General features: G+C 34.5%; 3 protein-coding genes across 3 annotated transcripts; 2 read left to right on the top strand and 1 right to left on the bottom strand.

Moving 5' to 3' along the window:
* The first annotated feature begins 931 nt into the window (after positions 1-931).
* LOC108913198 (enhancer of rudimentary homolog) lies at positions 932-2,011 on the top strand. The gene is made up of 3 exons (XM_018718701.1): positions 932-1,027; positions 1,116-1,301; positions 1,692-2,011. The coding sequence occupies exons 1-3, from the start codon at positions 1,025-1,027 to the stop codon at positions 1,821-1,823; spliced, it is 321 nt and encodes a 106-aa protein (XP_018574217.1). The 5' UTR covers positions 932-1,024; the 3' UTR covers positions 1,824-2,011.
* LOC108913197 (NADH-cytochrome b5 reductase-like) lies at positions 2,007-2,957 on the bottom strand. Its single transcript, XM_018718700.1, has one exon. It carries the CDS (start codon positions 2,903-2,905, stop codon positions 2,021-2,023), a length of 885 nt encoding a protein of 294 aa, XP_018574216.1. The 5' UTR covers positions 2,906-2,957; the 3' UTR covers positions 2,007-2,020.
* A 180-nt stretch (positions 2,958-3,137) lies between these two features.
* Positions 3,138-9,598, top strand: LOC108913196 (40S ribosomal protein S3a). Its single transcript, XM_018718699.1, has 4 exons — positions 3,138-3,252; positions 3,604-3,827; positions 4,289-4,491; positions 9,220-9,598. Exons 1-4 carry the CDS (start codon positions 3,191-3,193, stop codon positions 9,535-9,537), a joined length of 807 nt encoding a protein of 268 aa, XP_018574215.1. The 5' UTR covers positions 3,138-3,190; the 3' UTR covers positions 9,538-9,598.
* Positions 9,599-11,309: the final 1,711 nt, after the last annotated feature.

The following is an 11,309-nucleotide window of genomic DNA, read 5'->3' as shown; positions in this document are numbered from 1 at the left end:
GGCCTCAAAAAAATAGAACACCACTTTACCTAAAAAAAAATTCGGAAAGCATAGGCATATTAAAAAAATATAGGGAGTCCATGGGTACTGCAGCCTCCCCTTCGCTTTGTTCGTGCTTTGATATTTTAAACCAAAATTACACGCAAAAGGTGTGCCGACTTAAGTTCAAAATATATGCTAAATTTCAAATAAATATCTACAATCACCGGAGTCCTCAATAAAAATCATTTTTTAAATTTAATTTTGACACCCTGTATTTTGAAAATGGGGCTCCGAAATGAAAAGGTGGCATAAGAAGAGCCATTAATTTACTCCAAAGATATGTGGTTAAGGTTTGACCTACTAATTTATAACACCCTGTATAATGAGAATTTAAATATTTCGATGTTGGCAATACAGATTGTTCCCCAAAACAGTACTTAGGTGTGTTTTGGTTCCGATAGAGAACAGTACTATATAGGACGGTTCAAATCAGTTGATCCATAGATTTTTGGAGCATATACTAGTAGCTCAGAGCTCGAAGCATAGATTTGACAATAATATACTGTCAAATTGATGAGTTGGTCATTCCATTCATAAGAACAAGCCAACTGTCAAGACGTACTGACAATACACTTGGGTGACTATTTTGGAACTGTTCGCTTACAGAACCAAAACAAGCCTAAATCAATGATAATTATAGTATTCTTTACCAGGTCGGGTCGAGAATGTTGGAAGTTAGAATCGCCGATAGTAATATGACGTCATCTAGATATTTTTCCTAGATTTGTGATACCAGAGGGCCTTTCGTTTTGACAAAATTAGTAGTTAATAGCGATTTAGAGTTACTCTGAACTGATATTAGTTGCCAATAGGTACTACTTTTGACAAAACGAAAGCTCCCAGTTTCCAATTGTCTATGAGATACTTTAATTTTTTTGATGTTGGCAATGTAAATTTGTAATTGTAACTAACCTAAAGATTTCTAGAAAAAGCGATAAACAAGCAGTTTTATTGAATTATTTTGCTGTATATATAGAGTAAAATGGTAAATTGTATTTTAATAATGTAAAATTATTATTTCCTCTCTCTTGCTTGCAGTAAGGCAAAAAAAAATGTTAAAAAATGTGTTTTAGGCTCATACCATTTTGCTGGTTCAGCCAGGGGCTAATCCCGAGACCCGGACATATTCTGATTACGAATCAGTAAATGAATGTATGGAAGGCGTTTGTAGAATTTATGAAGAACATTTAAAACGCAGAAATCCAAACACACCCACAATAACTTACGATATATCTCAGCTGTTCGATTTTGTAGATCAGGTAATGATAGTGTAAAAATGGCTAAATTTATTTATTAATTCACGATGCCTTTGAATTATTAATCATATGTTTATCATAAAAATGCAAATTATGTCAATTCAAGAACCCGTGTCATGTAAATGCTGTACTTGAGAAAATTTTATAAAACGGGTAAAATTTTTTGTCAATCTTAAACATTGAAAAAATGGAAGTTGTTCGGGGAATACTAGCTTCTGATAAGCAAAGTGCATTCACATCTAGATAATTTAATGTTCATTATCTAATCAATTTGGCTTTAAAAATTTGGTAGCAATGAAAAGTACGTATAGTAGGCGTGTTAAAATATTTGATTATTTTTTTTGTACATGTGCAACTAAAAATTCTGCTATACTTATTCTTTTTTTTTTTTAGTTGTCCGATCTGAGCTGCCTCGTATATCAGAAGTCTACAAACACATATGCTCCTTACAATAAAGATTGGATAAAGGAAAAGATTTACATTCTGTTACGACAAGCAGCTGGTCACACCGATTACAAATTTTGATACAAAAATATGAACATTTTTAACTGTAAGAATTTGAGGTTAATTTTTTTTATGTATTGACAAAACGATTCTTGTTATTTTAGATTTTATTCTTGTTTACAGCGATACCAAGTTGTCGCGATTACTTTAGTTAGTTAATCTCAGTTTGATATTTTTTTTAATGGACGAATAAATAAATTTATTAAGAATGTTTTTATTCAAAAAGTAAATACATCCTCTTCTGCGACACTACTTCTTAATACATGCTTTTTGATGTCCTCCATGAAATTTTCGCTGCCACATATCAAGATATTTACAGATTTATGTTTATCTTTTAAATACGTTTCAATTTCGTCACATCGCAATTTCTTCGGATGAATAATTTCATTGTATTTAGGAGAAATTCCTTGGGATTCGCTTAAAAAAACCTCGTAACTGAAGTTCCAGTAAGTACTCAATTTATAAAGTTGCTCCCTTAAATAAATACTATTGGAATCTTTGCAACAGAAAAATAATTTTAAGAACGTGCAACACTCATCGTTATTTACAATATCATAAGCTATGCTATAGAGCGGTGCTAATCCCGTTCCTTGCGCTATCAACAACATATGTTGAATATCGTAATTTATTGTAAAGTCTCCATAAGGCCCTCTCCACAACGTTTCTCTTCCTATGGAAATTTTTTTGAGGTACCTAGACATGACTCCATATTCATAAAGTTTTATAAGTGTTGTGAATTGTAAATCACTCTGATTTTCTATCGGAATGGGTGTGTAAGCTCTGGTGAATTCTTCGTCATACGTCTTGCCCTTCATTAAAAAATGTTGACCAGGCTTATATAATAAACTCGCATCGACTTTAGGTTCACCTTTTTGTGGTCCACAATATTCAAACGTAAATAAGAAAGTTTGTTTCCAATGTTTTTCTATATTTATAAGTTTAAAAATTGCGTACGAGGTTAGAGAAATACAGTTATTTTTAGTTATTAATGAACTTGTTCGTTGTTTATATTTCCTTAGTTGCTCTTCGTAAACGTCTAAAATACAAGGGTTGCATCCTGAGTTGCAGCAATCCGATTCATCAGGCTCAATCGGGGGTTCCATATTTCAAAATATCGTAAGGAAAAGTAAAATATATAAAAAAAAAATTTTATAGGTTATTATTGAACACATTCCTTTTTTGTAGTCTAATTTAACATGGATCCAATTTAATTTGTACTGCTTGGATCACATCTTGTATCTTCAAGGTAATCAATACATATAATTCGAATGCTCTCAAAGTGAAGATAGCAACCAATGCTGCTAACCTTACTCGACTTTCGACTTCAACTTCACTCAATTGGTCGACAAGAATACGTAACCTTTTTCTCTTTTTCTAAAACAGCAGTCATGGCGGTGGGTAAAAATAAGGGTCTTTCGAAAGGAGGCAAAAAAGGTGTTAAGAAGAAGATGTAAGTATGAAATATTAACGTACATTCATTTTTGAACGATACGTAACACATTTTGCAAGTGATTTATTACAAATTATTAAATGATTATATGGAAAAATTGCGATTTAAAGAAGGCTTCGTGCTCAAGTTTACAAGACAATTGTTACTTATTTCAGTAATTTGCCAGAGTGAATTGCTGTGTAGGATTTTTTCTTACCACTTAACCACGATTTTAGCTTGTGATTTTAATATTACATGTAAGTTTCAATTTTTAAAAGAATTCAGCATATTTTTTTGAAGGTTATGTTTAGATTTTATACCATACGAATACCTCACTGTTTTTATGCTTACTTATGCACCTTTTTATTTTAGTGTGGATCCTTTTACAAGAAAAGATTGGTACGATGTTAAAGCACCGTCAATGTTTGCAACGAGGCAAGTTGGAAAAACTTTGGTTAACCGTACCCAAGGTACCAAAATCGCATCTGAAGGATTAAAATTCAGAGTATTTGAAGTGTCTCTGGCTGATTTGCAGAATGACCAAGACGCTGAGAGGTCTTTCAGGAAGTTCCGTTTAATCGCTGAAGATGTTCAAGGTAAGTGTTTTGATCACTTACATCCGTGTTTGTTTTGAAATAGTTGTCATAAAATGATCGATAATTTTTTTTGTGGAGAATTGACCAAATGAGAATAAATTTAGTGTGAAGTACCGCTAGTGTGAAATTTGAGAAAAATTTTCCCTTTGTGTATTCGAGGACATTGCACATTATTTCTTTTTCATGCACGAACTTTTACGAATACAACAAAAAATTAAAATATAATTAACTAATAAATAACTTTGTATTGAAACTGACAAACTTGAAGTGTAACAATTTAATTTTGTGTGACATGATGATCCACTCAGCTCGCATTGATACAAACATGATGAAATCATTATGTTCCCTAATAAGACGCAAATTTTTCATGTCTGATCGCACAAATTATTCTGTACGTCGTACGTTACAATAATTGTAATGTTTTGATACTGTTTTACAAATGCAGTTTTTTCCCAACGTAGGTAGGAACGTATTGACCAATTTCCACGGTATGGACTTGACCACGGACAAGTTAAGGTCTATGGTCAAAAAGTGGCAGACTTTGATTGAGGCTTCTGCTGACGTCAAGACATCCGATGGGTACCTGCTGAGGGTATTCTGCATCGGTTTCACCAATAAGGACCAGCTTTCCCAGAGGAAGACGTGTTACGCACAACACACGCAGGTGAGTCTTTATAGTTTTATGGTCAATATTAATACTCGTTACTTAACAGAAAATTGTAAATATTTTTTTGTTTGTTAATTTTAAATATACAGGGTGTTCCAATATTCCATTCCACAGTTTCCTGCGATCAAAATAAGTAGATTTAACTTAACTTTATGTAAACGTAAAACTTTACTAAATTTATTTGGTTGACAGAAACGAAATAACTTGTAATAGTAATAATAATAATATCCGCAAATTGTGAACAGCGTCTTCAATCCTGTTCCACCGTTGTCGTTCACTGTCAATACTCGCGGGGTACATTTGAATTGATGTTTAGTTAGGTTTCTTATCCATATTGGGGTATTTATAATTTGACTATAAAATTAATCATAAAACAATACACTCTTGAAAGACGTAAATGTGATGCGCTCAACTATCTGATTTATTACCAACGAATTTAGGTGCATATCTATGGCTCAGCTGCAGCGAAACGACAAGTCGAAGCATGTCTGTATAGTCTTTCCGAAGTCAGTTGAACATGTATAAAAACGCCTAGCAATAATATTTAATGAGTTTGATAGGCGTCCCTAACAAAGTTTTCTGCTAAAGGTAAAAAATTATAATAATTTGCGTATAATGTGTAGAAAATTTCTATTATATGTTCATTTGGTCAACAACACATTTTAATTAATTCTTGTCCTCAAACAATTTTGTTACATTGATGGTTAATTTCGTTTTGTTCCGTTTCAAAAGGTCTCCAAAATGTTGTAATAATATTAGTAAACAAAATATCCCTCTTATTTCTCCCTTTCGCAATTGTAGTATGAATAATTAATAGAAAGTGACTATAATAAATTAAAATTACCTGAATCACACCAAATTCCGTATTGCTGCACTGCACTGCTACGCAATTTGTCACCAACTGAAATTTATGGGTGGTCGCCCAGTGCGGCTGTGTTTGTGCGCCGTCTGCCTGCGAGTGTATTCTTCAACTTGTCATATACATTTCTACCACCTCCACGTTTAGTTCGACCAGACCTGTATACGGGTATGGCTAAATAAATATGGGAACAAGTTTTTCAAATATTTCAAAGCCCAGTTGCTGCGTTAGCAACCGAACTGGGCAGAAAACTGGAAACGACGGGGAAACGGGCGGTGACTATTCAGATTATGAAACGTCTTCACTACAGCCATCCTAGTCTATCTCACAGATTTCTTTACTTTACTTTGTCGTTCTCATGTAAAGGCAGATGGACCATGTGGATTTTCCAGCCCTGTATAAGCCAACTGTGAGATAATTTGCTGATAATTTTTCTTCAAAAAAACATTTTATTTGATTTTTCATGATTGCTGTGTACTGTAATTAGAGTTTTTAATAATATAATTAAATTAATGGGATAGCCATTGTGACGGCTGAAAGAGTGAGAGATTTTTATGAATTTTTTTCACCGGGAAAATTAAGAAATATGGGGATCGGTTTTTTTTAATTTTATTGATTGTATTTTCAACTTGGTTCATGTAAATTTTTATTAAAAAATATTAAGTTGTTATAAAGTTATGAGCCTAGCCGTAAAGCCTTAAATCGATCGATTTTCCAAAAATGAGTTATCTGAAAAAAAAAGAAATCAAATTGGATTAGAATCTATATGACTGTAGTTATCGTTGTACGTAGCCATTTTTTTTTATTTTGATTTTTTACAAAATGGCGAACGATTCAAAATTTTTTTCACTTTTTTGCCCCTTTATTTTGCATTTATGCAGTCTTAATAAATATAATAAAAATTTTTAAAAATCGGCTACGCTTAACCGCAGCCATTGCAAAGACGAATAAAATGTAAAAAAAAAATGAAAATCGGTTGATAACGCAGCCACACGAAAAAAAGGGTGTACTTTCATTCGACATATGTTATCCGTACTATTTTTGCCTCCTGATCACAAATAAAAAGAAATCAAATTGGATTAGAATCTATATGACTGTAGTTATCGTTGTACGTAGCCATTTTTTTTAATTTTGATTTTTTACAAAATGGCGAACGATTCAAAATTTTTTTCACTTTTTTGCCCCTTTATTTTGCATTTATGCAGTCTTAATAAATATAATAAAAATTTTTAAAAATCGGCTACGCTTAACCGCAGCCATTGCAAAGACGAATAAATGAAAATCGGTTGATAACGCAGCCACACGAAAAAAAGGGTGTACTTTCATTCGACATATGTTATCCGTACTATTTTTGCCTCCTGATCACAAATCCGGTGTCAGAATTGAGTTATCACATCACATAATTTTCCTAACCTCAAAAAAACAGATCAAAAATAGCAAAAATTCACGAAAAAGTGCTAGGAAAAATACTATTTTTTTTTTCTATATCCAAATGGAACGTGAATCTACAGTCAGAATTGATGGTTCTTTTTCTAACCTCAAAAAAACTGGTCAATTAATGTAAGATATCACAAATTTTCAAAACATGAACAGATTCGCGCCAAGTTTGGTATACGGGGGTTTTCAGGGTCGTTCATTACGGATCCGTGGTCAATTTTGGAAAATTCGAGATGGCGACTGACCAAATTATCAAAAAATAGCATGCACAACACTGCTTGGGATAACGTCTGTCGCATGAAAAGTACAGACAACTTTTTTTTTGTGATTGTGTAACTAATCAAGTTATTGATGCGACAGTTTGAAAAAATTCGTTTTAAGAAAAACGCATTTAAAGTTTTCAGACCATTTTTCTTACTTTAAAATCATGTATCTTCTATCTTATATCAAACTGTCGAGTCCTGTGCCATATGATGGTTCTTCCTCTACATCTCCAGTGGTGTCTTTGGCATTGTATTTTATTTTTCCCTTTTGCGCATGATTCCTGCGATGATTTACGGCGTCTATACCTGCCTCACTAAAATGACTGTAACTCAGTCAATTTCCGGAATTTTGATTTAAAATTTTATACACATATTTTCGAAGGTATAAACTTTAAATTAAAGCAAAAAAATGACCCTTCACAGTGGCTATCCCCTTTAAATTAACTTTTTACACTGGAATCCTGAAAGATCACTAATTGATTCAGTTTTTCTGTATAAGAAGAAAAAAGCGCCGCTTGCGAAAATTTTCAAAGTCAAATGGCTTTAAATGAATCTGGAAATAAATTTTTAGTTGCATTTACAATATTATCGAAAAATTGACGTTCGTGGGAAGGTTTTTCATTTAGATTTTATAAAAAATAGAAATATTAGTCCGGCTTGTGGACTTCGGCGAACATTAACGCACACCGTACACGTATGTTCCAAAGAAGCTTTGTGGTTATGACAGCCTTGCGTAACGTTCCCAAAATTGTTTAATTCCTTTCTTATTCCACACGCCGGACTTTACTCCCACAATTAAACACGGCATACAGAAAAATTTTTTAAATGAACACCCACACAACACATAACCACTTATACTCCGAATACCATTCATTTCGAAACTTTCGAACGTACACGTTGTCTTTTGACTTGCCTTTTTTTCCATATCGAGAGAATAAGGCACATGTCTCGCACAATTTAAAAAATCCGTTTTGTCCTCAATTTTCCTTCTGGAAAATGGCATTTCCAATAAAATACATACTGGGTCATACACAGGAAACATTTCTACAATTATTATACAAAACAAATATTAACTAAGAATCGTGCACTGGTCGACACGTATCGTATAAACTGTTAGAGGCAGGTGATGGGCGATGCTGCTTCAATTTCTGCGTCATTCGTTCCTCCACGCCGTAGTTTTATCCAGAGTTCGCCGCCTCATTGCCATGACAATCGCCGTATACAACGCTACAAAGAGAAGCAGAATACAGACTGATTTCCATCTGTGTCACTTGCGTATACTATACGTTGTATGGTATGTACGAGGTTGATGTTCTCACTCAACGAAGGCAATGTTTTTTTTTTGAAGGCGTTCACCGCACAGCTATTCTGTTTATTTCTGCGTATTAAACAAAACAAGCGCGCCGCGCCATTATTCCATGGCTAGAAATTGGCCTCAATGATTTGGGATCGAGGGGGATTATCCCTCTTTATCCTGCCTCATCTCGTGTAGGCCTGGACAGCCTTCGTAGGTGGGCCCCATCCGTCGTCTACCCCGACCGCAAATGCGGCCGGTGTAGGCGCTTTGTGGGATCTCCTTTTGTCCTGGCTGGGCCCCGCCGGCTAGGGCCCTTTCTTCTGGCGCTCTTCTTGCTAAACAAAACAAGCACGATACTTTTTCAATATAGATATACCTAAATTATAAAATTTATGTAAAATTAAAAATAATTTTAAATTGCACAACCAAACGGAAATTTTAGGTGAAGCGGTGCATCACTCGCATCACCTGACGAGCCGTTACTGATTCAGACCATATTTTGTACGAAAATTGCAAACTGTAACTGCCAAACCATCATTATTTTTTAAATATCGCTTAACATTGTGTTGCTCTTTCGTGCAGCTGTCCATTTTTAATTACCCTGAACTGTCGGCTGTCACGTTTTTATTAATTTTGTTCATTGGCAAATCTTGTGTGAATTTTGGGAACACCAGATATGAAAAGACGAAAATTGGTGTTGTGAAATGATGATCCACTCAGCTCGCATTGATACACACATGATGATAATACTTTGTTCCCTAATATAGACGCAAATATTATCAAATACTGACTCACAGCACTACTTTTTATATTTTCTTTACCCGTCTTGAGAAGTTTCCGTATCAACTCGATTAACTCTCGTCTTGCAGGTCAGGGCAATCCGCAAGAAAATGGTGGAGATCATCACCCGTGACATTCAAGGCTCCGACTTGAAGGAAGTAGTCAACAAACTACTTCCCGATAGTATCGCGAAGGACATAGAAAAGGCATGCCAGGGCATCTATCCCCTCCACGACGTTTACATTCGAAAAGTGAAGGTGCTCAAGAAGCCGCGGTTCGAACTATCCAAACTGTTGGAATTGCACGGGGACGGAGGCAAAGGGGGATCCGGGGATGCCGGCGGCGAGGCCGGTTCCAAGGTGGACCGACCGGAAGGATATGAGCCTCCCGTGCAGGAGTCAGTCTAAGTTTTGTTATGTATTATATAAAAACTGAAAAGAAAATAAATAGGGTTGTATCTATAATAAATATGTTTAATTTTTTTCCTCGGTGTCGTGTTCTCAATTAAAATATTGAGTCTAATATTAGCGAAAATGAGCAACGATTGAATAGAGCCAGTGTTTCTTCGAGATTAAGAAAAGCCTTTATTAAAAAAAATTACTGTACTTCAGATTTCTAATTTTTCCGCATTGCTTGGTTGTAAGTTTGGTTGCCTAACATTTGCAATCGCCAAAATCCTGCGACTTATACGTATTCTTGTCAGCAGTGTAAGTTTGGTTGCCTAATATTTGCAATCGTAAGATCCTGTGACTTATACGTATTCTTGTCAGCAGTGTAAGTTTGGTTGCCTAACATTTCCGTCGAGAGAAAAATAAATACAAAATTTTGAAAACTGGAGGAGCTAGAGAGGAACTCAGTGCAGTTTTGAATTAATCAGGGCTGTTACAGTCCATCGAAATTTTTTCAGATGTTTTAAATTGTTTATTTGATAATTGAAGAAAGGTAGTAACAATTTGAAATTGTAACAATAAAAACTAGGTTAGGATTTTAATTTTCTTTATTTTTTTTTAATTTAATGTTATAACAAGTAAAGGCCTTTTTTCGCGAGTGAAGTCTTATGTTTGTATGTGTTGAAAGCTTAGAGCATATACTACTGAAGGCAGCATCCGCTACACTCTTGGTCACTGGGACGCTGTCTCCAGTAATATATGCTCTAACGTTGAAAGAGCGAATGAAGAGATTTAAACCATCTTATGACGACTAAGTTAAAGAAAAGATAGAAATAGTAACTACAAACTACAAGTCAGATATTCATCAATATTCAGTTGCAAAAAAAGCCTATATTCAAATATATTTTTTATATAGATGTGGCGCCATCAATGCGTAAAGAGCTCAATTAATACCATTGAATGAGTAGCTATAACAGTTGGCTACAAACTAAGTAATTCTTCCGTGGTTCAGTGTAGATTCTGAGCGATAGATGGCAGTGCATGAAATTTTGGATCGGTTAATTCTGTAATTGAAAAAGTGATAGAAACTAGAAATGGTATATTTCTACCACGAAAATAGTCAAAAAATTAAAGAGGCGGTGCCGGACGCAAGCTTTCGTTAAAAAGCCAGTATTGTCTGTTTCCGTGCAAGTGCTTTTGTTAAAGAAAAAAAATCGAAAATCTCGAAAACTCGTGGAGTTAGAGCGGAACTGAATGCAGTTTTGGGGCCCTTATAGCGTACCCTATTTTTTTCTGATTTTTATAAGCTTTAGAACTATTTGAGAAAAATTGAAGCCCACTAAACACGAAACGTAAATGAAACGTTGCAAATGAGATGTTTTACTAAACATTTGAAACATTAACTAGAAACGTTTCTGTTTCATTACAGAAATGTAGCACTTGAAAACTTATTTAGTGAAACATAGCCGAAACGTTACAATTGAAGAGAGTTTGAAACATTACTCGAAACATTCCCTTTCGATCTCGGAAACATAACAGACGAACAACCCTTTGCTATTTTTGCTTATCTTATGGAACATTCGGCATTAGTTAAATTTTGCTCTCAATCCCCAATCCTTCTCAAGCGTTAGTTCATTTGCCTTTGTTATATAAAGACATAATTAGAAAAAAAAATGTGGTAGCATATTTATAACACAAGTCTAGAAAAAATGTATGTTCGTGACTTGCGTAGACTGCGCGTAACAGCCCGAGTTTATTTGTTTCCCGTGTGTCGTTTCAATTCGTATTAT

This window comes from Anoplophora glabripennis, unplaced genomic scaffold, assembly GCF_000390285.2.
Source record: "Anoplophora glabripennis isolate ALB-LARVAE unplaced genomic scaffold, Agla_2.0 scaffold756, whole genome shotgun sequence".
In the NCBI taxonomy this organism is placed as follows: Eukaryota; Metazoa; Arthropoda; class Insecta; order Coleoptera; family Cerambycidae; genus Anoplophora; species Anoplophora glabripennis.
This window is presented reverse-complemented; position numbering and strand designations above follow the sequence as displayed.

Excerpts from the sequence above, each read along its gene's own strand:
- LOC108913197 (XM_018718700.1), bottom strand. The coding sequence starts at position 2,905 with ATGGAACCCCCGATTGAGCCTGATGAATCGGATTGCTGCAACTCAGGA.
- LOC108913196 (XM_018718699.1), top strand. The coding sequence starts at position 3,191 with ATGGCGGTGGGTAAAAATAAGGGTCTTTCGAAAGGAGGCAAAAAAGGT. Across the intron at positions 3,253-3,603 it reads AAAGGTGTTAAGAAGAAGAT|TGTGGATCCTTTTACAAGAA; the intron begins GTAAGTATGAAA and ends TTTTTATTTTAG. Across the intron at positions 4,492-9,219 it reads GTTACGCACAACACACGCAG|GTCAGGGCAATCCGCAAGAA; the intron begins GTGAGTCTTTAT and ends CTCGTCTTGCAG.
- LOC108913198 (XM_018718701.1), top strand. Across the intron at positions 1,302-1,691 it reads TGTTCGATTTTGTAGATCAG|TTGTCCGATCTGAGCTGCCT; the intron begins GTAATGATAGTG and ends TTTTTTTTTTAG.